Below are 27778 nucleotides of genomic sequence, written 5' to 3' on the forward strand. Positions count from 1 at the left end.
AAACCTTCCGTTGAAGTAATTTTGGGAAGGGGCGAAAATACTGGTTAGCTGATTGGCCTATGTTGGTGATAGACGGGCCAAATAAACCAATCAGATCAACGAAGCATATGATGTACTAACAGAGCGACGACGAAAACACAACCACAAGCCAGGCTACTCTTGCCGAAACCAGTTGGGAGAAGAGCAAAAACATCTTTTCCTCTGAGAAAAGCCTCCAGAGCAGTGTTTTGCTCTTCTTTCAGTGAAGAAATACTCTGTAATTCCGATAAAACTTGCTCGATAGCCACGCTAACGCTAGTTTCATCAGCTGAAGCCGCCATGTTCTTTAGACTGAACTGTCGCGCTTCTCGTTGCGTCACACCTCAACCCGCCTCAAAGCCAATGCTGATTGGACGTTCGTTTGGTGAACGGTTCCAAATTTTCTTTAACGGAGAGTCTCCAGACTGATCTGCGAGTGAAACCTTGAAAGCTCACGAGATCAGGATGGTCTCACGAGGCTATGTTCTCATCAACAATCTTCAGATGTCTCATTCATCGGGGCCAGACTAAATTACACATTTAATCTCACATTTAGTCTGGTCTAAATGTCTATGATATCTGGTGATTGAGTGGTGAAATAAGCAGTTCACTTCTACAACAGAAGGTGGCAGCAGTGATATATCACGGGAATGTCCTACTCTATTTTAGACTTAGTATATTGACCAAAAACCTATTAAAAAATGCAGTTATCGAGTCATAGAAATATGCTAAAAATAAAAAAATTTTTTTAAGAATTTGGTTTTTGAGTTTGTCTCTGCTGTTTCGGATCTAGGAGTCTAACTATGTAATTAAAGATGATAAATAACTGCTAATCCCATTCAATGTGTATATTATGTAGAGAAATTAATTAATTGATACATAAATATTTAATTAACTTTATTATCAATGGCCTCATGAAAATCTGCTCCGTCTCTTTGTGCTCAGATTGACCCTGAACTGTTTTTGGTGCACATTGGTCCCTGTTTGGTTAACATTTTCTAGAACCGCCACTGATGTTAAGTTCAAAACATCACTAACCTCAAATTGCTGCAGGTTCAACCAGACTACTGACTCTGGTTAGAAAAATATACCAGCTACCACCAAAAAGTGTTTCCTTTGTTTCTTTGTTCCTCCAGCGACTCAATGAGGCAGAGTTTAGTTTTGTGAGTTTCATATTGATCGAGTCAGTCAGGTTGGCAGACGGTGTTATTGGTGGGAAAGAGGCTCATTATTCCCGATCAGAAGTTAGCTCAGTACTAAACCTTTAGTCCATCTTTCATAAGGGGTGCATAGAGAGGCATTACTCTGTCTATGACTAAAGAAGCATTCAGATCGCTTCCCTTTCATGTTTGGCGAACATCAGCCTGAATGTGAGTGCGTCATCTCTTATCTAAAGCTCCACCAGCGCCAACAATTTTGACCAGACTTCTGTGAAGAACACACCTACATTGTTTTCTCTTAACAAGCACTTGCTATCTAGACTGCACCCACGCTCGCCCAGCAATCATCCTCTTCTCACGCTCTTCACCCTCCTCTTCTCTTCCCTCCCGCACACCCTCAGATAGCCTCGCTCATTATGCACCTCATATTGTCGGCAATCGATAGAGCGCTGGCAAGAAAAAAGGAAGATCCATATATGAACAATTTCTTTTTTTTTTTTTTTTACCACAGATATACAGAAAAGAAAAAGGCTGAATAAAATGTTTTACAGCGGAGGCAGGTTTTCATTGCATTAACAAAAATAGAATACACAGAAGAAGGCGTCCAATTGTGATGCGGTAGTGGCGCCACACAGGGCGAGCAGATAACATGTGAAGGAGAACTGATGATCACTGATTACTCATAGAATAAAATGAAACCTTATCGCATGGATTCAGAGGTGAATAGATCAGAAGCCTGTGGTTTAGCAGAACAGAGTAACACGTCGCCATGAACAAAATAGAAAATGATGTATAACGAACCATAATAACTTAAAAGAAACATAACAGAAGCCTTTAAATATACAACATGTGAGAAATCAAAAGTCTGATTTTAACGATGCGGTTCTAGTTCCAGAGGTCTCAAAGGTAAAACTGTTCATGTGGTTGCTTTGGCAGGGGAGCAGCAGGAGTTGCATTGCTCTCTGTAACCGAGTCTATGCAATGTCTCTTGTTCATCATCACTGCTTGCGTCACTCTAGCACTCCAGGAGGAAAACACACAACTTTAGGCAGAGTTCTGTGTGTAATGAGCGATGTCTCCCGGTTGGTTTCCGTGGCTGAGGCCTCTTTCTGACTGAGGAGAATCAAAAGATCTACGGCTTCTTGCTGGAGCAGGACTTGCAGCATTGCTGTCCATAGAACCTGTGATTACAGACGCCATGTTGGGGGACCAAGTGGCACCAGTTGAAGTGATCAATGCAGCGGTCACCTGTCGTCAGAAAAAATAAATAGTTTGAGCAAAAACTGTTTTTTTTTATGTTTTTTAGAGTTTTCCCATCCTTATACAGTGGGGAGAACAAGTATTTGATACACTGTTGATTTTTCAGGTTTTCCCACTTGCAAAGCTTGTAGAAGACTGTAATTTTTATCATAGGTACTCTTCAACTGTGAGTGATGGAATCTAAAACAAAAAAAAAGAAAAATACAATGTATGATTTTTAAATAATTAATTTCCATTTTATGGTGTGAAATAAGTATTTGATCATCTATCAACCAGTAAGAATTTTGGCTCTCACAGACATGTTAGTTCTTCTTTAAGAAGCCCTCCTGTTCTCCACTCATTACCTGTATTAACTGCACCTGTTTGAACTCGTTACCTGTATAAAAGACACTCCAGCATCTCCACAATGCCCAAGACCAGAGAGCTGTGTAAGGACATCAGGGATAAAATTGTAGACCTGCACAAGGCTGGGATGGGCTACGGGACAATAGGCAAGATGCTTGGTGAGAAGGCAACAACAGTTGGTGCAATTATTAGAAAATGGAAGAAATACAAAATAACGGAAAATCTCCCTCGGTCTGGGCCATGCAAGATTTCACCTCGTGGAGCATCATTGATGTTGAGGAAGGTGAGAAATGAGCCCAGAACTAAACGGCAGGACCTGGTCAATGACCTGAATAGAGCTGGGACCACAGTCTCAAAGAAAACAATCAGTAACACTCTACGCCGTCAAGGATTAAAATCCTGCAGTGCATGCAAGGTGCCCTTCCTCAAGCCAACGCATGTCAAAGCCCGTCTGATGTTTGCAAATGACCATCTGAATGATCCAGAGGAGGAATGGGAGAAGGTCATGTGGTCTGATGAGACAAAAATAGAACTTTTTGGTTTAAACTCCACTCGTCATGTTTGGAGGAAGAAGAATGATGAGTACAACCCCAAGAACACCATCCCAACCGTGAAGCATGGCGGTGGAAACATCATTCTTTGGGGATGCTTTTCCGCAAAGGGGACAGGACTGCACCATATTGTGGGAAGGATGGATGGGGCCATGTATCGTGAGATTTTGGCCAACAACCTCCTTCCCTCAGTAAGAGCACTTAAGATGGGTCGTGGCTGGGTCTTCCAGCATGATAACGACCCAAAACACACAGCCAGGGCAACTAAAGAGTGGTTCCGTAGGAAACATCTTAAGGTCCTGGAGTGGCCTAGCCAGTCTCCAGACCTGAATCCAATAGAAAATCTTTGGAGGGAGCTTAAAGGAATAGTACACCCAAAACATGATTAGCCTTCATTTTGTACTCACCCCCATGCTGAACAACACTCTGGAGTACTTTTTTGATATCTCAAATGCATCTGGAGATCTGGGAGGCTTCTTGCTGTCTGCTGACATTCAAATAATGGAGGTCTATGGCGCCCGAGGCAGAAAGGTCCATAAAAGTCCACAAAAAACGTGTCAATATTCCTCCATACTGCTCGTCCAATGTATTCCAAGTGTCCTGAGTGGGTATCGTCCATAATTTACTCGAAACGAAGTCATTTAGAATGTTTTTAGAGCATAAACAGTAGTGTATAGGATTTCCTGAAAGCGCGCACCAGCGAGTTCACAACGCTACGGATGCCGGCAGACCAAACCAGATGAAAGTGCACATTCAGCTCGGCAAAGAACTCATGCTCTTCCTCAACACTGAAGTCCTCATACATTTTTCTTTCGTTGTTTCTTTCTTTGCACTGGTAAACAGCACATTTCTTCTTCTACACTTCCATTATCGGCAGAGCAGACGCTGAATGCGCACTTTCATCTGGTTTGGTCTGCCGCGGTTTCCGTAGACTCGTGAACGCGCTTTCAGGAAATCCTATACACTACTGTTTAGGCTCTAAAAACATTCTAAATGACTTTGTTTCGAGTAAATTATGGACGCTACCCACTCAGGACACTTGGAATACATTGGATGAGCAGTATGGAGGAATATTGACACGTTTTTTGTGGACTTTTATGGACCTTTCTGCCTCGGGCGCCATAGACCTCCATTATTTGAATGTCAGCAGACAGCAAGAAGCCTCCCAGATCTCCAGATGCATTTGAGATATCAAAAAAGTACTCCAGAGTGTTGTTCAGCATGGGGGTGAGTAGAAAATGAAGGCTAATCATGTTTTGGGTGTACTATTCCTTTAAAGTCCGTGTGGCCCAGCGACAGCCCCGAAACCTGAAGGCTCTGGAGGAGATCTGTATGGAGGAGTGGGCCAAAATCCCTGCTGCAGTATGTGCAAACCTGGTCAAGAACTACAGGAAACGTCTGATCTCTGTAATTGCAAACAAAGGTTTCTGTACCAAATATTAAGTTTCATTGTTCTGGTGTATCAAATACTTATTTCACACAATAAAAAGGAAATTAATCATACATTGTATTTTGATGGATTGTTGTTTTAGATTCCATCACTCACAGTTGAAGAGTACCTATGATAAAAATTACTGTCTTCTACAAGCTTTGCAAGTGGGAAAACCTGAAAAATCAACAGTGTATCAAATACTTGTTCTCCCCACTGTATAGTCCATTTAAAGTGTTCAACTGGAGTTTATATCAGAGATATTATTATTATAGTCGGCCTTCAAACAACAAACCAGATTTGTCGATTATTTTCTCCCCAATTTTGTGCCACGAAAGATGAATTTATCTTGTTCAAGAAAGAAAATCAAAGGCTGCTGACTGGCAGCATTTAACAAAAGGTTGACTTTACTAGATGAAGAGAATAATGTGGCTGATTTTAAAGATGCAGCAATGATACCTTATTGAAATTGAAGAACATTCATAAGCAGGTATTAGTTCTTGTGTGTAAATGAGACAAAAACATCCTAAATATTCCAGGACCTATAACCAAACAACAACACTGCAAAAAAATCTAAATCTAGAAAAGTCATTTTTTCTTAAAATAAGTGCATTTGTTCTTGAATTGAGAAGACAAGAGACATTTTGCCAATGGAACAAGACAATTTAAACTTAAAATAAGAAAACACAATTGCATTGTCTTATTTCAAGTGAATATTATATAATTATCTTATTTTAAGAGTAAAAATGCTCATTCCATTGGCAAACTATCTCATTTACCTACTCAAATTAAGGGTGAATACACTTAATTGAAGAAATTTTTACTTATTTCTAGATCATTTTTCCAGTGAAGAAAATGCAGCAAAAAGGCTGATATTCATGTTGGTTCATTCAGGGAGGTGTCAGGAAAAACCCGGACAGGTGCACAAAAATATCCTTTCATCATTCGATAGCCCCCCCCACCCCCGCTTCTGTCACATCTTTTTGTTTTGCGCTAGTCGAGTTATCGTACGTTGATGAGTCGATTTTGTTCTGAATATTTTCTGCCAGCCGTTCGCTTTTTCTGTTTGTTGTGTTACAATTCAAGAGAATGATACAAAAGCTGTAGCCTTCAGTTAAACCTCCTACTTCCTTCCTACTTGATTCCTTCACCCTCTTTAACCACACAGCAACATATTTGAACTTGTGCAAAAAAACAAATGTCCTGCAGTTGCAACAGATTGCTGTAGGAGCAGCATTGCTCCAGTGTTGCACTGATGGAGAAGAAAAACATTTAAAAGTAAATCTCAAAGGGTCTCCTATGCTCCCATGAGATTATTTATCTCTGGATTTGAATGCTAAACGTATTTTAAGTACTTCTGCTCAAAAGCACCACCCTTACATCTCATCCTATCTTCCTGTTTCTGATTGGCTGGGACTGAAATGCATTCACACTCCAGGGTCTGAATGAAACATGCCGAGACGGGCAGCTGCACTGGAAAAAATCTAAATCTAGATACGTTATTCTTATCTGAAAATAAGTGCATTTGTTCTTGGATTGAGGAGGTAAAAGAGAGATTTTCCCAATGGAACAAGACAATTTACACTTAAAATAAGAAAACACAATTGCATTGTCTTATTTCAAGTGCATTTTATCCAATTACCTTATTTTAAGTGTAAAATTACTCATTCCATTGGCAAACCATCTCATTTACCTACTCAAATTAAAGGGGGAATACACTTAATTTAAGATTTATTTACTTATTTCTATGTCGTTTTTGCAGTGAAGGTATCTGGATTTGGCCTGCTAAAAATAACTAAACATTTCTTAAAATAAGAATTTGATTATTTCTGCCCCTAAAATAAGATAATTTAATAATATACAATTACAATGAGATAATTGAGCTGGTTTTTCTTATTTCAGAAAGAAAACATCTTATTCTGTTGTCAAATTATGTAAATGACCTGCATAAAACAAGAGAAAATACAATTATTTAAAAAAAAACTGCTGTGTTTTGGGCTGCACAGTGGAGCAGTGGTTAGCACTGCTGCCTTGCAGCAGGAAGGTTCTGGGTTCGAATCCTGGCCCAGGGTTTTTCTGCATGATGTTCACCCTGTGCATGCATGCATGTTTTCCTTATTCCCCTTAGGTGTGAGTGTGTGTGTTAATGGTTGTTTGTTTCTGTTTTGTCCTGCGATGGACTGGCGACCAGTCCAGGGTGGACCCCGCCTCTCACCCGTGGACAGCTGGAGATCGGCACCAGAACCCCTCGTGAGCCTAGCATGGATAAATGAATGCAGCATTGATCCACCCTAAAGACCGCACTCAGTAACAGTAGGACGAGGAAATCTTATACATGTAGGCTCTAATTTGGGCTTGAGATGCATCCTTAGTAAAACCAGAAACCTGTACTAAAAGCTCAAGACTTCACCTTTCAGAATGGGTCCAGCAGACAGAACACGGTTGCCGGGGTGTGGTGCAGGAGCTGGGGGAGCCGCAGGGCAAAAGTTTGTGTTGCATGCCCTAGAAGTGACGGGCCTCTGGTGGGCCGGGCAGCCAGCTGAAGGCCGACCTTGCTGGAGACACTGGATGGTTCGAGTCTGAACCCCTCCTCCACAGGATACCGAGCACTAAAGCAGAGGGAAAGCAGCAATGAGGCAAAAACAAATGAATATGCATCTCCAAGAGGCAATCATCAGAGAAATACAAACAGAAGAAACTCTGCAGCATTTGCTGTGAAGTATTTGTGATGAGAGCAGACAGAGGAGGGAGGGGAGAGGAATGGATGGATGGAGGAAAAGTCCAGGCAGAGAGCGAGAACAGATGAACACCAATATCCCAAGCAGCATGTTCTCGCCCTCTAGCAAAGCTGTCAGGAGACATCTTGCCTGGTCCGAGCGTACAGGCATCCCGAGCTTAAGATCAAGCAGAATAAGACACTGAGCCTGAAGACTTTTTGCATAATAAATGATGCAACAGTTAGGCCACACAACCTTCTAGCAAAAAAAAGAAAATCTGGGTAAGAGTGGAGGCCCATTCCCCATGGCTGTTATTATACAGCTAGCTTACATGTGTGAGTAACGCTCCACCTACGTTGTACAGTCCATCTCTGGGAGATAATAACACTGAGGATCCAGTTCACAGGGTCCAATGTCTTGAACTAAGCAGTTCAAGCTTAGCTTTAAAATTGATTTATTTATGCCAGAGATTTCCAGAGAACAGAGTCTGATGAAGCGAAATCAATCACATGAGAGAAGTCGGGTGGAAAATACATTTCATGAATTTCTCTTGTTCTCAGTTATAACTACTTTTACAGGAGAAGCTCATATTTAGATAGAAGTATCAGGTGATTCTGTGTTAAACACATAGATGATGGGTGCCGGGTGAAGCAGTTCTGCTTTGGTGGTAGTTTCCTACCTCATAATGTTTATTTTATTTTTTTATTCAATGCCTGGTTTGCATGTTTAAACACCAAAGTTTAGAAATAAAAATGTGGAAGAATGTTTTTCAAATCAGAAATCCCATCTTTTACTTCATTAATAGCCGTTAGAACCACATGGTTCTAAAACTGTTCTATTTCCTTTACTGTTAGTCATAATGAGTTTGGCTATAAATTAGCTGGATATTAAAAAAAAAAACCCACTAAAAACCTATAAACTGTGACGGATTAGTTACAGTGACCCGAGTATTATCACCGTTGTCTACCTGTGCTCTGCTCCTCCCACCACTGTAATAAGGGTGTGCAAAGTAAACGTCATGACGATGCATCGCAATTCTAATTTTTTTGTGATCTAAGGCAAGAATCGATTATAAAAAATAAAAATGAACAAATAAAATACATGAATGGTTGGCGCACATCAGCCAAACTGTAATACAACTTCCAGTCCAGCAGATGTCGCTGCGGATGTGTTGACGCCCGCTGCTTTGTGTCACAAGCATTTCTGGCCGCGGGATACTGCGACGAGTCATTCGTAAACAAAATATGGAGGAGACTGAGAAAATTCGCCCTGCTTGGATGCATTTTGGCTTTAAAAACAAAGAAGGTAAAAATGAAATTGATATGATGCACGTCATTTGCAAAAGGACCACTGAGGCCATGTAAACAGCACTGATTATCCTTATTTTGTTATTTTAAGTTGGATGAATCCTAAGATCTTTTTGTCAGTGTGTCCACGCCAGTAATAGTAATATTTCTGTCCAGTATTTGTTTTCATGGCAACACCTCCAAAAGTCGTTTCAATAAATACAGCTATGTGTGAATTCAGTTGCTTTCAGTTATGTATCAATTGAAGACACGATCCAGATCACACCCAGCCAGTCAGCCACTGGTAAGGGCTGTATCTTTTTCTTACAGTGTTCAGTGAAAATATCGCAACGCATCGCAATGTTTCAAGCATCGTGATAGAAAGGCATCGTGGCATGTGAATCGTGATTCGAATCGAATCATGACTTCTTTGCCAATACCCACCCCTACTCTGGAATTGGAACTTGAGCAACGTTATTTTTATCAAATTTTATCTTTTGCATTCCATAAAACATGTAACAACATATTCAAATAGATCATGGGGAGCGCATGCAAATAAAATATTTAGAGGTAAATATTTTTGTTTTTGCTGCAGCTTTACCTGCCTTTAAAGGCAAGTTAAGTAAATATTGGATTTTCTGTTCAGAGAGTTCAGTTTAATTAAACCTCTAACTATCTACAGACCTTCTGCAGATTTTCAAATCTAAATTTTTTTAGCTTTAAGTAAAATTTAAAGCACTGATTCTTCCCCGTCTTTAACTTACTAGGGCTAAAAATAACTTTTTGTCAAGATGCTATTTTACTGGTAATTTCTGTTTTTTTTGCACATGTATTCATTGATGTTTTTCTTGTTCTAAAAACTTGAAATTCCCTGATCCAAACTCTTTCTTTGTAGGTCTGTTCTTGGTTTATTTGCCCTGCTGGAAGTCGAACCTCTCCTGCAGCCTTATCTCTTCTCCAGCTGCTCACAGCTTTTCTCAGGCTCAACGCTAGAAAATATTAAATTCATGATTGGATCAACAAATAACTGGAATATTTCCAGCAGTTAGTTCCCAGATAAAATAAGTCAGCCCAGCCTGGCTTCTTAAAAACACATAACTAAATAAAGATAAATAAATAAGAATTGAGATGACATTAGCTGGGATTTGAAAAGAACCAATAAACGATATGTAGTTTGTTTCTAACAAACGGATCAAAGGTTCAGTCTGCCTCGCATTTAAACCCCATTTCTACTCATCAAAAAGTGATTTACAGCAGCTGCCGTCTATAACGGCCAGAGGTTTCCTATTAGAGCATAAAAGCCAATCCTGACATCTCCTTATAGTATTTGAAACAGACTGATAGATAAAAACATGACCTTTACACAGTATTTTTAATTTAGTTAAAAAGTTTTATGATTTAGATCAGAGGTCACGGATTAGTGGATCCGGATCCACCTGCTGGCTAAACCGGACCGGATTTAAAACATTTATAAATTACCGCATGTCGTCAGATGACAGTGTCTAATTTCACTTGCGCCTCTTCTCCTCTTAATACGGTAAAGCCTTCCGGAGCGTCCGGCTCCAGGCTGCACGTGATCCAAATGAGCCAATAAGCTGTCAGTCTGGGTTGCTGCTGCTGCTACTTTTAGACACAGCAGGCAAACCTGTGGCAAGCCGGGCGATGGGAAAGAAGGAGAAGACCATGAGAAAAAGAGAGCAGAGAAAGTGTGGACTGCTGGAAGAACTGTGGTGAACTGGTGAAAGAAAAGTGAAATGGCGTGCTCAAAGATGACCCTGCACATTTAGAGGATGTTTGGCTCAACCTGCTGCTGTGAAGCAGGATTCTCCACCATGAACAGAATCAGCAATAAATCTGGATCCAGGCTCAAAATGAGCTCCTTGATATGTGCTTGAGAATGGCTTAGTCTCCATTTAAACCCAGGTTTAAAGCCTTGCAGGGCAGCCTAAAGCCCACTGCCAATATTAAGACAGAAAAAAGAAAGAAAAAAAACAAACGATCAGTTCAGGGGTTTGAGAAAATATGGGAATCAGGAAATTGTCTATATACCAAACTGAACGATTGTTGTTCTCTAATTCAAAAACAATTTTGATTTTAAAATGGGAAAATATTCTATTTTTTTAAATATTTTTTTTTATATAAAAATGCAATGATAGGGATAAAAACCACATTTTATTTCAGTGTTAAATACTGTTTAAAGTAAAAGTTTATAGTTAAAAATGTCTCTGAAATGGTTGAAGATTTTCTTTATTCGATCCCCCTGATTTTTAATTGGTTACCTCTGATTTAGATGATTTACTAGAACCCTCTTATAAGCCTAAAAGTCTTTACTTTATACAGTTTGCAAACCAAGTATGAACAGGTGTACCTGCTGCCAGGGAGAAGGGTACCAGCCTGACACCCCGCCGCTGAAGGTTGTTCTACCTGAGGCCTCCCGGGGGAGCTCTGGGCACGGAGCTCGGCTGCAGACCTGCTGCAGATCCACTGAAGGTTTGGCAATATTTCTGCAGCGCCGTACAGGAAACTGCACGTACCTGAGCAAAACAAACACAGTGGAAACTCAAACAAGCCGACCCTACAGGCTCTCCGGTTTAAAGGTAATCCACATGGATGATGCAGCCGGGGCTCAAGTGTCTGTGCCAGTGTATTCGAGTGGGATGAAAGCCCCGGTGAGAAGTCAAAGGCTCATACCCTCCCTGTGAGTCTCTCTCCCCGCAGCGAAGCTCTCTTCTCTGTATGCCGGAGCCACAGGACCTGGAACACTGAAACAGAGGAGAGGGAATATTTAGCAGATCACCTGTACAGGGTTCATATCACAGCAAATATCACAGGTAGGGCTGAAACAATTAATCATGATTAATCTGTTACTGAAAAAATCTTCAATTAATTCTTCATTCTTAAATTTTTAATTAATTAATTAATTCTTATATTAATTTAGAAACTGATGATTGGTTATTTGGAGTGTAGGGACTCTAAAACAAGCATTTAGCTGAGAGAACAACCCATTTATAGCTATAAGTACACAAAAATTGTAAAAAAAAAAAAAAAATATATATATATATATATATATATATATATATATATATACACATACATACATAAATATTTTGCATTTCAGATAAAAACCTTTTTTGACTTTCACTATGCTCTATCCAGAACTCCTCAAGTGGGAAAGTTTTCGTTTCACCTGATTTTATTCTGTAAAAATCTTCTTTAAAGAACCTTTGCTATCCGATTTACAGGTGCTGGTCATAAAATTAGAATATCATGAAAAAGTAGATTGATTTCAGTAATTCCATTTAAAAAGTGAAAATTGTATATTATATTCATACATTACATACAAACTCATATATTTCAGATGTTTATTTTGTTTAATTTTGATGATTACAAATGACAACAAATGAAAATCTCAAATTCATCATATCAGAAAATTAGAATATTGTGAAAAGGTTCAAAATTGATGGCCCCTGGTGCCACACTCTAATCAGCTAATTAACTCAAACCACCTGCAAAAGCCTTTAAATGGTCTTTCAGTCTAGTTCTATAGGCTACACAATCATGGGGAAGACTGCTGACTTGACAGTTGTCCAAAAGACGACCATCGACACCTTGCACAAGGAGGGCAAGACACAAAAGGTCATCGCTAAAGAGGCTGGCTGTTCACAGAGCTCAGTGTCCAAGCACATTAATAGAGAGGCGAAGGGAAGGAAAAGATGTGGTCGAAAAAAGTGTACAAGCAAGAGAGATAACCGCACCCTGGAGAGGATTGTGAAACAAAACCCATTCAAAAATGTGGGGGAGATTCACAAAGAGTGGACTGCAGCTGGAGTGAGTGCTTCAAGAACCACCACACACAGACGTATGAAAGACATGGGTTTCTGCTGTCGCATTCCTTGTGTCAAGCCACTCTTGAACCACAGACAGCGTCAGAAGCGTCTTGCCTGGGCTAAAGAGAAACAGGACTGGACTGCTGGTGAGTGGTCCAAAGTCATGTTCTCTGATGAAAGTAAATTTTGCATTTCCTTTGGAAATCAAGGTCCCAGAGTCTGGAGGAAAAGAAGAGAGGCACTTCATCCACGTTGCTTGAAGTCCAGTGTAAAGTTTCCACAGTCAGTGATGGTTTGGGGTGCCATGTCATCTGCTGGTGTTGGTCCATTGTGTTTTCTGAGGTCCAGGGTCAACGCAGCCACATACCAGGAAGTTTTAGAGCACTTCATGCTTCCTGCAGCTGACCAACTTTTTGGAGATGCAGATTTCATTTTCCAACAGGACTTGGCACCTGCACACAGTGCCAAAGCTACCAGTACCTGGTTGAAGGACCATGGTATCCCTGTTCTTAATTGGCCAGCAAACTCTCCTGACCTTAACCCCATAGAAAATCTATGGGGTATTGTGAAGAAGAAGATGCAATACACCAGACCCAACAATTCAGAAGAGCTAAAAGCCACTATTAGAGCAACCTGGGCTATCATAACACCTGAGCAGTGCCACAGACTGATCGACTCCATGCCACGCTGCATTGCTGCAGTAATACAGGCCAAAGGAGGCCCAACTAAATACTGAGTGCTGTACATGCTCATACTTTTCATGTTCATACTTTTCAGTTGGCCAACATTTCTATAAATCCTTTGTTTTTATTGGTCTTCAGTAATATTCTAATTTTCTGATATGATGAATTTGAGATTTTCATTTGTTGTCATTTGTAATCATCAAAATTAAACAAAATAAACATCTGAAATATATGAGTTTGTATGTAATGTATGAATATAATATACAAGTTTCACTTTTTAAATGGAATTACTGAAATCAATCTACTTTTTCATGATATTCTAATTTTATGACCAGCACCTGTAAACCCTGGTTGGATAAGGATTCAAAACTGAATATGAAGATGAAATCTGACGCACAGTTTCAGATTTACAACTGATAAAATAATTGCTGTCTGTGGTTCTACAGTAGGCTATGGTGTAATTGAGCAATATATGAAAAAAAAAAAAAGAACTGAACTAGTTCATTTTTTGGAACTGTGAACTTAGTTCAAAATTTTGAATTATGAACTATGAACTGAATTAGTTCATTTTAAAATGTGTGAACTGAACTTTGAACTAGTTCACGTAGAAAGAGAACTTTCCCAACACTGCGTATGGCTTCCCAGGAGCTGGCTGATGCATTACCTCAGTCTCCAACAAAGATTAATAGCAACAGACAGACAAGTGCTGTAGGTTATCTATAAGGCCCTGGCCAAACATATTAAACATTGGCAGATTTAACCTAAATAAAGGAAAACATATTTAAGAAGCTTCTTCCTATTTAGGAAAGACGCTGCAACATTTTGCATACAAATCATATAATATCATGCACATCTTAAATAATGTTTTATAGTTACAACAATTCCTATATTTGATGGTTTAAGTTGGATGTCTTTAACAGGGGGTCCGCGCCCCCTTGGGGGTCCACGGAGGAACTGCATCAGGGTCGCAAAAGTTTTGGCTTTTTTTTTTTTTTTTTTATTCCCCCGTGCAATTTTTTCCACTAATTGAAATGTCTTTAAATCCACATTAACATGAATTCAGCAGACTGTAGTAAACAGATAAATGGAGGCATAAGATGTCTTTCAGTCATCAATGCTCACATTCAGTGACCGTTTCATTCACAACACCTGTCCCATCAACCAGGAATCAGAAATACTTTGATAATCCCAGGGAGGGATTACTTTAGTTACATTACTCCATCTGTAATAGAGTGACTATAGGACCAGTTTGATAGAACACTATTTCATACAATATATATAATTTGGGGGTCCGGAGGAGACCTGCACTTGAAAAGATTTAAATCTAGATAAGTCAATGGAACAAGACAATTTACATTTAAACAAAGAAAAAAAACCCTAACCCTTATTTCAAGTGCATATTGTCAAAGTATCTTATTTTGAGAGTAAAAATGCTCACTCCATTGGCAAATCATCTTATCTACCTACTCAAATTAAGGGTAAATATACTCAATTAAAGACATTTTTACTTATTTCTAGATCGTTTTTGCAGTGTGTTAGTGATATTTCAGAGCACAGTGAGGCGGCTTTTAATTTGAAGCTAACAACTGCCACCATCTCTGATAGCTCATTATAACTGTTCATTATTTTTCACGATCACATTATTACAGCCGTGTAGCAGAGCTCAAAGAACAAGAAAAGCGTTCAACTGGAAACCTACCTGCCTGAACGGCTATATTGAAAGTATAGCGGGGGAAATCCTGTTTACTAGATGAAATTGGATAAATGAATAGGGGACGATCAGGCAGCTGAAATATTCACTGCGAGCTGCTTTCATCTCAGCGACGGTCTCTGCTTTCAGCTCAGGTTGTTCTTTGCTGTTTGTTGTTTTCACCAATCTTCTAGCAGGGAGGTAAAGCTGAGCACTAATGATAGTTTCAAATGAATCCAGCTGCCCTGCATATTAATATGTGGAAACTACTTCACTGCTCTGAAATGAATTTCTCTATTAATGACTGATAAATGCTTGGAAAACCAGGAAAGGCCTGAAGCCTGTGATGATATGTGTGAGGTACAGTCTACTCTATTTAAAGAACAAAATGCCGTCTGCAGAAAGAAATCACATAGACTACAGCTGCTCTGCTGGTTTACTTAGAAATACCTTTGCTAAAGTATTAAAAGTCTCTGAATAACCATCATGTTTATTGAGTTGCATAGATATTTGATTTCATAAACAAATAAATACTAATTGTACTGTGGAAGGAAGTGAAACATGTCAATAATTTGTTTAAAAAATGTTTTGTTGTTTGACCATCTTTCCTGCCTGAGAGGCAAAGCAAAGCATATTTTCACCACATTTCATGGTAAAGATGGCGGTTCGGGGGGATGTTTCTATATGCACTTTGAGGTTATAGACCATATACACTCACCGGTCACTTTATTAGGTACCCCATGCTAGTAACGGGTTGGACCCCCTTTTGACTTCAGAACGGCCTCAATTCTTTGTGGCATAGATTCAACAAGGTGCTGGAAGCATTCCTCAGGGAGTTTGGTCCATATTGACATGATGGCATCACACAGTTGCCGCAGATTTGTCGGCTGCACATCCATGATGCGAATCTCACGTTCCACCACATCCCAAAGATGCTCTATTGGATTGAGATCTGGTGACTGTGGAGGCCATTTGAGTACAGTGAACTCATTGTCATGTTCAAGAAACCAGTCTGAGATGATTCCAGCTTTATGACATGGCGCATTATCCTGCTGAAAGTAGCCATCAGAAGTTGGGTACGTTGTGGTCGTAAAGGGATGGACATGGTCAGCAACAATACTCAGGTAGGCTGTGGCGTTGCAACGATTGGTACCAAGGTACCAAGGGGCCCAAAGAGTGCCAAGAAAATATTCCCTACACCATGACACCACCACCACCAGCCTGAACCGTTGATACAAGGCAGGATGGATCCATGCTTTCATGTTGTAGACGCCAAATTCTGACCCTACCATCCGAATGTCGCAGCAGAAATCGAGACTCATCAGACCAGGCAACGTTTTTTCCAATCTTCTATTGTCCAATTTCGATGAGCTTGTGCAAATTGTAGCCTCAGTTTCCTGTTCTTAGCTGAAAGGAGTGGCACCCGGTGTGGTCTTCTGCTGCTGTAGCCCATCTGCCTCGACGTACTGTGCGTTCAGAGATGCTCTTCTGCCCACCTTGGTTGTAACGGGTGGTTATTTGAGTCACTGTTGCCCTTCTATCAGCTCCAACCAGTCTGGCCATTCTCCTCTGACCATTCTCTGTAAACCCTAGAGATGGTTGTGCGTGAAAATCCCAGTAGATCAGCAGTTTCTGAAATACTCAGACCAGCCCTTCTGGCACCAACAATCATGCCACGTTCAAAGTCACTCAAATCACCTTTCTTCCCCATACTGACGCTCGGTTTGAACTGCAGGAGATTTTCTTGACCATGTCTACATGCCTAAATGCACTGAGTTGCCGCCATGTGATTGGCTGCTCAGAAATTAAGTGTTAACGAGCAGTTGGACAAGTGTACCTAATAAAGTGGCCGGTAAGTGTACATAAAATGCCACTTTTGGCCTTGGCACATGTAGCATTTTTTGCCACATATACATTTGCACTATTTTGTGTTGTTAATTCTGTGTATTTTACAACTCAAATTATTTTGATTTGCACAATATTGTCAAAAAAAGGTCAATGAGGTGAATCTGATTGACTGTCTACCTCAAAGACGAATGTTTGCATTTTTATATTTTCAATAAATTAATTGAAAGTGAAGTGAACCTGTTGAGTGATTTTGTACGAGGTAACTGTTTTTACATTGTCTCAGGCAGGTTAGATATCAAGCAACGTCTACTTAGACTCTGACACATTCTGAAAAATTAAAACTTGTGTTTTGCTTAAATATCTGATCCTTCTGCTAACACAATTTTGATGGTTTATAGCATCTCTTTTAATGCGATAAAAAGACTAAATAATAATTTTGACTATGTATTGGTATGTATTTTACGGTGGCGTAAGGTGCTGGAAAAAGTTTTTAAATGGATCTTGAAAAGTGCTTGATTTTGACTTTGGAAAAGGTGTACGAACCCTGATTATAAAGAGGATTTTGCATGTAGACAAAAGTTCCTTTAATGGTTTGCAACTTCCAGAGGATAATTTAAAATTTTATTTTAAGCTATTTTTCTTTGTCTTATCGTTTAAAGTTTGTGGAACACATAATGAATATCTTTAATGCCGACAACTTCTCTAAAGTTAACAGATACATACCTTGGTAACTCTTTTATGCTTTTCTTTTCTATAATGTGAGTTTAGTTGGTTAACTCTATTAATTATTCTATTCTGAATGTTAAAAACTCAGTATATCCTGTTCTAACCTAAACCAACAGTCTGAAATAAATACCCAGTCACTCCTCTGATTAAAATTTGGATAAAATAGATTAAGATTTGAAATGCAGGTTATTGATTAATGAATTAATCTAACTGAATAATAATTCATTTCTAAGCAGCGATTTTATAAGAAACAATAAAGTTTTCTCTTGTACCAAGAGGATCTACGGAAGAGGATTAGGGCCACTGAAAAAAAAAAAGTTAACTGATTTTTAAATTTTATTTCAGTTTAACATGGGAAAAAAGTCAGAATTCTGACTTTTTTTCTCAGAGATCTGACTTTTTTCTCAGAGTTCTGACTTTTTTCTCAGAGTTCTGACTTTTTTCTCAGAGTTCTGACTTTTTTCTTAGAATTCTGACTTTTTTCTTAGAATTCTGACTTTAATCTCAGAATTCTGACTTTTTTCTTAGAATTCTGACTTTAATCTCAGAGTTCTGACTTTTTTCTCAGAGTTCTGACTTTTTTCTCAGAGTTCTGACTTTTTTCTCAGAGTTCTGACTTTTTCTTAGAATTCTGACTTTTTTCTTAGAATTCTGACTTTAATCTCAGAGTTCTGACTTTTTTCTCAGAGTTCTGACTTTTTTCTTAGAATTCTGACTTTAATCTCAGAATTCTGACTTTTGTCTCAGAATTCTGACTTTTTTCTTAGAATTCTGACTTTAATCTCAGAATTCTGACTTTTGTCTCAGAATTCTGACTTTTGTCTCAGAATTCTGACTTTTGTCCCAGAATTCTGACTTTTTTCTTAGAATTCTGACTTTTGTCTCAGAATTCTGACTTTTTTCTTAGAATTCTGACTTTTTTCTTAGAATTCTGACTTTAATCTCAGAGTTCTGACTTTTTTCTCAGAGTTCTGACTTTTTTCTTAGAATTCTGACTTTAATCTCAGAGTTCTGACTTTTTTCTCAGAGTTCTGACTTTTTTCTTAGAATTCTGACTTTAATCTCAGAATTCTGACTTTTTTCTTAGAATTCTGACTTTTTTCTCAGAGTTCTGACTTTTTTCTTAGAATTCTGACTTTAATCTCAGAATTCTGACTTTTGTCTCAGAATTCTGACTTTTATCTTAGAATTCTGACTTTAATCTCAGAATTCTGACTTTTGTCCCAGAATTCTGACTTTTGTCTCAGAATTCTGACTTTTTTCTTAGAATTCTGACTTTAATCTCAGAATTCTGACTGAATTCTGAGAAAAAAAGTCAGAATTCTGAGATTAAAGTTAGAATTCTGACTTTTTTCCCATACTATACTGAAATAAAAAAAAAAAAAAAAATCAGTTAACTTTGTTTGTTTTTTTTCAGTGGCCCTAATCCTCTTCCGTAAGGATCTCTCCTTAACATGAAGGGCTATATTTATTATACAATATGTCGATTTAAGAATAAAATAGTGCTTCATTATATCTGAACTATTTTTTGTTCCAGCTGTATTAAATTTCAGAGGGCCCGGTGGCGCCAGTGTACGGCAGCCTCGCTTCTGTCAGTGAGCCCCAGGGCAGCTGTGGCTACAATGTAGCTTGCCACCATCAGTGTGTGAGTGTGTGTGTGAATGGGTGAATGAATGTAGTGTAAAGCGCTTTGGTCAGGTCTCCTAACTTGAATAAAGGCGCTATATAAGTACATGCCATTTACCATTTAAATGCATAAATGTTTATTAAAATTTTATCAAATATATCTATAAGATATAACAAATGAAGGAACCTTTTAGGTTTCTGAAAAACATGGCTGAAATATGCGAAATCTTGGTGGTTTCTAATGTAGAGAGATGTAAAGCTGTCATTTAAAGTCAGGGTATGTCGCTCTGACAGACTGTCAGACTTTTTGTCGCCTCGTTTCAGTTGGGTGGACCAAATCTGTGATCTAGTTTTATGTTTCTATCTGCTGGGAGAGACTTTGTGCTGTAGGCAGCATTTTAGAACAGCTTCTGGTCAATAAAATAGCTTTTGACTTTTTAAATCATAAAGTTTTCTTTTTTTGACCTCAGCAGAGGAACTGACAGTGCTTCGCCATGCAGGTGATAACAAGAGCAATTTTTAGATTTTATATTTTAAAAAAGAACAATATAAAGTGCATTCTGCATCCTTGTGGTCATTAAACAGTATAAATAATTCAGGACCAGACTCCTCCCCAGCATTACCTACTTATTAACAGTGAATCTCTGCTTAAAGGAATAGTACACCCAAAACATGATTAGCCTTCATTTTCTACTCACCCCCATGCTGAACAACACTCTGGAGTACTTTTTTGATATCTCAAATGCATCTGGAGATCTGGGAGGCTTCTTGCTGTCTGCTGACATTCAAATAATGGAGGTCCATGGCGCCCGAGGTAGAAAGGTCCATAAAAGTCCACAAAAACGTGTCAATATTCCTCCATACTGCTCGTCCAATGTATTCCAAGTGTCCTGAGTGGGTAGCGTCCATAATTTACTCGAAACAAAGTAATTTAGAATGTTTTTAGAGCATAAAGAGTAGTGTATAGGATTTCCTGAAAGCGCGCACATGCGCGCTCACGACGCTACGGAAGCCGGCAGACCAAACCAGATGAAAGTGCGCATTCAGCGTCTGCTCTGCCAATAATGCAAGCGTAGAAGAAGAAATGTGCTGTTTACCTGTGCAAAGAAAGAAACAACGAAAGAAAAATGTCTGAGGACTTCAGTGTTGAGGAAGAGCATGAGTTCTTTGCCGAGCTGAATGCGCACTTTCATCTGGTTTGGTCTGCCACGGTTGCCGTAGGCTCGTGAACGCGCATGTGCGCGCTTTCAGGAAATCCTATACACTACTGTTTATGCTCTAAAAACATTCTAAATGACTTCGTTTCGAGTAAATTCTGGATGCTACCCACTCAGGACACTTGGAATACATTGGACGAGCAGTATGGAGGAATATTGACACGTTTTTTGTGGACTTTTATGGACCTTTCTGCCTCGGGCGCCATAGACCTCCATTATTTGAATGTCAGCAGAAAGCAAGAAGCCTCCCAGATCTCCAGATGCATTTGAGATATCAAAAAAGTACTCCAGAGTGTTGTTCAGCATGGGGGTGAGTAGAAAATGAAGGCTAATCATGTTTTGGGTGTACTATTCCTTTAAGATAGAGTAGCCCTCTAGTGGACAGCGGTAACATTACAACACAGAGACAATCAAAGAGGACTGGAACAAAAATTCAAACAATCTTTAGTTAAAACGGGACATATTGTAAACTTATAAACATCAATTGACAATTAATAACAAGTTGTTTATTAGCTAACCTCCTAAGTTAAGCTATTTTAATTGGTTTAAACTGATCATGAGTGGAATAAAGTTCAGTAACGTGGTAACTTCTAAAAATATATATTTCTGTGCTGGATATCATCAAAAATGGTGAAAAACTGTATTACTTTTTTCCACATTTAAAATTAAAGTCTTGGGTTTTATGAGGAACCAAAAAAAAAAAAGATAAATAAAACCCAAAGGGGCTTTTGCATCTCCCTCCATCTCCCTTTAATCCAGCTTTTTCTCTCACCTCTCCCCAGGGCGTCGGGATCCACTGAAGTCTGTCGTTCTTGGGGCACCTCCTTAAGACGCACGTCTCCTGGGCTTTTGGCCTGTGGTGCTGTTTGCACATGCTGTCGGGCACCACCACCGCAGTGGCCCCTGGATCAGTGCTGCGGCAGAACACGGTCCGCTTCCTCAATCCACGGCCGCAGGATTTAGAGCACTGGGGAAAGACGAGGAGGAAATAAGTTACACAACAGTGAAGCTAAAGCTGATAATCCTGGTGCTTTTATGAACCATTAAGAAAAAGATTTATTGACCCTTAGTGGACGCTATCAGAGATGCACCATCATTTTGTTACTTTGAATGTCCTGTCTTTGTTTTCTCCTTCAGTTCCCTTCAGATTCATTCACATTAATAAGGTGAAATCCTTGGCATAGACACTGTGGATCAATCTGTTATTCACCCGATGGTGGCAAAGCAAAAAGAAGGTCACTGATATCAGGGGAACAGAATAAGATATACGATAAACCAACAATGAATGTGAACTCATCAGAGAGGGGGAGACGGAGCTGCACTGAACTCCGCATGAACTGCAGAGACGAACAACAGAGTCCAACGGCTCCACAGGGACTGAGGGCCACAGTCAGAGAGGCTTCCTATTTATTTCCTAAATCCCATCTACAGACGCAGACCCATGAATCTATTTACACTCCCCTCTTGCCCTCTCTAACTCATAACTCCAACTGATCTTTTCAGCAAAGCGTTGCCTCCTCTCCGCATGAACTGGGACCAGTGTTGCAAACCACTACAAGCAAGTTGCACAAGCATCCCAAAGACTGATGGCTGAGTGACAGTAAAGTGTTCAAACTGTGCCGGTGATGCCAGCCAATAACGCTCAGATGTTTAACCCAACGATCAGATAGAAATATGACTGTAGAGAGGTTATAGAGCACCAACCTACACTTTACAGGGTAAATTTACAGATGGAAATTTTACGTTTCTAACCAACTGGTGAGGTTTAATATAAGCAACAAGAAAGGGGTCCAGGGTGCTTTGCTCTTACTGTAATTATTTGACCAAACATCATACACACTATGCATTTTCCCATGTATAAATACATTTGACATCGAAAGCAACAGGGACGAATTGTAATAATTACAATGCATTTCAATAAACCAATGATAAAAAATAACAATATTAATTATTTGAGACTGTATTGAAAAATTATCATTGTAAAATAAGCTATTTAACAGTTTAAAAATGGCTTATTCATAATATAATACCAACGCACGCCCTCATAATCTGTATTTGTTCTCCACATGTCCAGCAGAGGGCAGTAGAGCTTTATTTGAGATTGATGGTGATGCTGTTTGAAGAGGAGTGAGTGCAAGTTATATACATCTAATCTGAATGTGTAAGAAAAAAGTATTTCTAAGCAACTTTGTAGAACATGATTATACAGCAAACAACAGAAAGAGAAGGTAGTTCTCAGAAACTTCATAAATTTATAAGCTTCATGAAAAAAAGTGAAAGTCAAGAGCAAAGTCACCGAAACGTGTAGAATTAGATGGATTCGATTTAGTTTTGCGGACTTAAAGTTAATGGCATCACTTTTACGCACAGACAGGCAATTTAATCTCCAGCTCTTCCATGTATAAATCATTAAAACTCCCCTGTGGGTTTTTTCCAGGTTTAATCTTGCTTAAAATCACTAGAAAATGACACAGCTCACCATCCTGATGTGGATCTGACTCCATCTTGGACCAACACATTAAGACGTCATGAGATACTAGAATAAATCCTCACAGAACCAATAATATGTCTGATCAGGTCATGTCCATTTTGTTGACCAAAAACTCAGACATCAGTCTTTGGGATGCTTGTGCAACAACGCTTTTATTGGTTCTGTTATCGGGACAGAACCAATAATGGCGAGCCTTTATTTATTTATTTTTTTTTTTTAAATGTCAATTTTAATGTTTTATTTAGATTACAAAAATAAATCGTAATAAAAATAATCCTATTTATGCTGTTTTAAAAATTAAGACCTACGAAAGACTGATTTAAGACATTTTAATACCAATTAAGGCCTTAGTTTTATTTTGAAGTATTCAATGCCTTTTAAGACTTTTTAAGAAACCCAGGGAACCCTGGGAATAAAAGGTTCTGTTAATATATACATGGATAAAACAACTGTTCTGATCGGGAACATAAAAGATGAGAATAGATGTCATTGAAATACATTGGCTCTGTTCGAAAACCTGGGCTGCATCCTCCAAGGACGCGGTCTACCTAGACTGGATTCTTCGAAGTCCTTGAAAATAAGGAGGCCAGAAGAGTTTTGGCTGTGAATTCGACCAGGTCTACCCTTTGGCGGGTTTTACCGCCGTAAGCTCTGTTGCTTAGCAACCGGGAAAGTTGACACACAAAGCAGGAAAAGAATGAAAACCGAAGTTTCCAAAACTGTTTCTTTATTTCTTTTTTATTGTAAAGTGAACAAAGACTACACTCACAAGAATCCAGAGTGGAATAAAGGTTCCAACCACCGGGAGCAGGAACAAATAAAATCAAATGTAATGATAGAAACCTTAGTCAGTTAAATAACCTGCTGCTGTCATTCTGCACATCTCTGATGTTGCTGCTATTTTCAAATATTACTGTAAAAATGTCCATGGCTGGATATTGGTTATTAATTCTCCAGTTTTATATTGTTAAAACACTCTACAGAATTTTATTGTTTATATTTTAACTCTTCCCTATTATGTTATTTTTATACATTTTTCTAAGGTCCTCATTTGTGTGACTATTTTCAATAATCTTTCTGCTGCTGTAAATTTGCCCATTGTGGGACAATAAAGAGATTTTCTATTCTTTAGAAGGGGTAGAAAGATATAAGTAAATCTAAACAATGTATTTATAAAAAATATATCTGCAAAATCTCTAATATTCAACAACAAAAAATACTTAGTTAAGCATATTGTGCAAAACAGCAATAAAAAGATAAAACTCCTATCAGATTTATAGTCCCCCCCCTGCAGATATATTAGAATCTGTCCTTAAATTCCAGCCAAACTCATTTACACAATAACAGATAAAAACCTTTAGATAAACAAAAAACATTACCGCCACATATGTCACTCAATAACCATTAAAATAACAATTTTCATTAATCTCAGACGGAACTATTCACGGACTGGATTATATTAAACTGAACTTCCAATTTTCACCACTGTTCGGCGCCAAGTAACCTTTCCTCTGATCACGGCTTGCTTGGTCTCGCAATGAATCCTGGGATATTCAAGAATACCGAGGATACATCAGACCCGTCCTTCAAATCGGGCAAAAAGAAGGACGCATTTTAAGGTCGCATAACGAGGACTCTTGGAATCCGACCAGACCTCGGCGCCGCGCTATGACGTAATCGGCCTTCGAATCCGGCCATCTAAGGACACGCCCCAGGTTTTCGAACAGAGCAATTGAGTTGTTTTCTGAAGAGGTCAAATGAATTAAGGGGCAGATATAATAGGAAGTCCAGCTTCCTCCCAGAGTCCAAAAACATGTCTGTTCGGTTAATTGGCTTCTCTTAATTCTCCTTAGGTGTGAGTGTGCATTAATGGTTGTTTTTCCTGTTTGTCTCTGTGTTGCCCTGCGATGAACTGGCGACCTGTCCAGGCTGGAGAGAGGCACCAGCACCCCTCGTGACCCCAGCTGGGACAAAGCATGTCAGACAATGAATGGATGGATATTTTAGGGTTGCTTTTCTCTCTGCTTGTTTAAATCTACATGGTTTTGGGAGTTTGTGCATTGTCGTGTGGGAAACTTTTAATCATAAATAAAATCAATTAACTGAAAATGGACATTTTCATCAAAGCGAATAAAGGAGAAAAGTAAGATTTGTCTTTAGATAGAATGCAGCAAAGCAGGCGATGGCGGTTATTTCCGCAGACTGAATCAGACCCACCTGTGACCATGATCCCGTGCTCCACTCCGGCGGGCAGGCCTGGGTGCGGCACGGCTGGATTTGGGCCGGAGAGATAACGGGACAGAGGGAGTGGGCCGCCACCTCCTCCCTCTGGTAGGTCACCTTCCTCATGCAGCGCAGCGCCCTGGTCTGTTGGCCTCCTCCACATGAGCGGCTGCAGGGCCCCCAGTCCCCCGTGGCCCAGCTGTGGAGGGAAACCGAGGCTTTGCGTCAGTCTGCAGCATAAAACAGCTCTGACAAGAGGAGGCAGAGTGGGAGTCTATGTTATCAGGAAGCCCACCACATAAATGAGCTCCCAATCAGAGAGTTAAACCACAGCTTTAGACCTCAGTCTGCTTTGCTTATTTCAGTCGAGTTTTTAAAACATTTACAGCCTAAATGTTCAGTGATTTTAATCTGGGGGGGGGGATTAAATCAAACCTAAATCTCATAAAACTTCCGATTATTCAGCTGTTAAAAACTTCACACAGGTTAACATTAAAGGTATGATTTATTGTAAAGCAGAAACGCCGACCTGAATTATTATTTCCGCGACCCACCCGCACCATCCATCACAATCTTTTCTTTTCCTGTGAAACTAAACATTAAAGCCATATTGTACACAACCCTGCAGATGAGCTTTCCCAGATTTCTTCAGCCGACCGCGGCGTACAGTATGGCGCAAAAGCTCCTGTTTCCTGACAGTTTCTTTTGTTTCTTATGTTACAGTTAAATGTGTCGTCATCAAATATGAGACAAAGAGAGCCTCAATGAAGAGTTTAAAGGATGGTTTCCTTTGCTGGGAGAAAAAAAAAATGTTTTCCAAGGTAATTACCCTCTAAACCTAATAACTGGTTGTGCCACATTGGCATGAAGGATATGTAATAATTGACAATGACTGTTTTTTATTGCCATGCAGGAATGTTTGCTCACTTTTCTTTAAACAATTGTTTTAAATCAGCCACAGGAGTTTTAATAAGTGTTGCACCGACGCCATTTTTTGGCCCTGATACAGTATCGGCCGATACCGATACCATCTGTTTGAAATTGATGTGTGTGTGTGTGTATATATAGAGCTGCATACTACTTGGATGTAAAATAATTGCCATCATGGCTTCATGTCAAGCTGCTGCCTACCTTTGTGAAGCAGGAAAAAAAATTAAGACAAAGTGAATCCAGTAGAACTTTTATTGCCTACCTGGAATGGGTGACAACAGTTTAAAGGAATAGTACACCCAAAACATGATTAGCCTTCATTTTCTACTCACCCCCATGCTGAACAACACTCTGGAGTACTTTTTTGATATCTCAAATGCATCTGGAGATCTGGGAGGCTTCTTGCTGTCTGCTGACATTCAAATAATGGAGGTCTATGGCGCCCGAGGCAGAAAGGTCCATAAAAGTCCACAAAAAACGTGTCAATATTCCTCCATACTGCTCGTCCAACGTATTCCAAGTGTTCTGAGTGGGTAGCATCCAGAATTTACTTAAAGCGAAGTCATTTAGAATGTTTTTAGAGCATAAACAGTAAGGTATAGGATTTCCTAAAAGCGAGTTCACGACGCTACGGAAACCGCGGCAGACCAAACCAGATGAAAGTGCGCATTCAGCTCGGCAAAGAACTCATGCTCTTCCTCAACACTGAAGTCCTCAGACATTTTTCTTTTGTTGTTTCTTTCTTTGCACAGGTAAACAGCACATTTCTTCTTCTACGCTTGCATTATTGGCAGAGCAGACGCTGAATGCGCACTTTCATCTGGTTTGGTCTGCCGCGGTTTCCGTAGACTCGTGAACTCACAGGCGCGCGCGCTTTTAGGAAATCCTATACACTACTGTTTATGCTCTAAAAACATTCTAAATGACTTCGTTTCGAGTAAATTCTGGACGCTACCCACTCAGGACACTTGGAATACATTGGACGAGCAGTATGGACGAATATTGACACGTTTTTTGTGGACTTTTATGGACCTTTCTGCCTCGGGCGCCATAGACCTCCATTATTTGAATGTCAGCAGACAGCAAGAAGCCTCCCAGATCTCCGGATGCATTTGAGATATCAAAAAAGTACTCCAGGGTGTTGTTCAGCATGGGGGTGAGTAGAAAATGAAGGCTAATCATGTTTTGGGTGTACTATTCCTTTAATATATTTTTGGCTCCCAAAATGGTATCAGTGCCCTATTTGTTGCCTGATACTGGTATCGGTGCAACACTAGTTTTAACTATGAACAGTCTAATGGTGTGAGACAGCCTGAACTTTGACTAGGACCTTTCTCAAGTTTCATTTTCTTTTTTTTTTCCCTCGTTTTTGGCCAGACATTCTCACCCAGGGTGTTCTGCTATCCATGTTATTAAATCAGATGTTCTAAAAAGTGTCAAATGTTTCTCAAAGTGCACGAGAAGGTTCATCTCTGTCTAAAGTTTTTCTTTATTTGCACTGAAGTCTTCAAATCTTAAAATATAGTTTTCAAATGCTTTAGAGACTGACTTTTTAGTCGAATTGATTACTGCAACGGTGTTTTCACAGGTCTGCCTAAAAAGTGGATCAGACAGCTGCAGCTGATCCAGAACGCTGCTGCCCGTATCCTCACTAAGACTAAGAAAGTAGAGCACTTCACCCCAGTTCTAAAGTCCTTCCACTGGCTCCTTGTATCTCAGAGAATAGACTTTAAAATACTTCTGTTAGTCTA

The 27778-nt window shown here is 39.4% G+C and overlaps 1 protein-coding gene across 2 annotated transcripts in view; it reads right to left on the reverse strand.

Annotated features, from left to right (window-relative positions):
• Window positions 1–1647: 1647 nt before the first annotated feature.
• The window catches only part of adamts18 (ADAM metallopeptidase with thrombospondin type 1 motif, 18), a 127884-nt gene continuing 101753 nt past the window's right edge, over window positions 1648–27778 (reverse strand). For both annotated transcript variants that reach the window (XM_038267332.1, XM_038267333.1), the window contains 6 exons: window positions 25092–25296; window positions 21156–21350; window positions 11458–11528; window positions 11135–11300; window positions 7174–7372; window positions 1648–2426 (listed from right to left, as the gene is read on the reverse strand). In XM_038267332.1, the coding sequence (XP_038123260.1) occupies window positions 2311–2426; window positions 7174–7372; window positions 11135–11300; window positions 11458–11528; window positions 21156–21350; window positions 25092–25296 (952 nt within the window). In that variant the 3' untranslated portion in view covers window positions 1648–2310. The remainder of the gene's footprint in view (window positions 2427–7173; window positions 7373–11134; window positions 11301–11457; window positions 11529–21155; window positions 21351–25091; window positions 25297–27778) is intronic.

Source organism: Cyprinodon tularosa, unplaced genomic scaffold (assembly GCF_016077235.1).
Source record: "Cyprinodon tularosa strain WSP-4 unplaced genomic scaffold, ASM1607723v1 ctg67, whole genome shotgun sequence".
Classification (NCBI taxonomy): domain Eukaryota; kingdom Metazoa; phylum Chordata; class Actinopteri; order Cyprinodontiformes; family Cyprinodontidae; genus Cyprinodon; species Cyprinodon tularosa.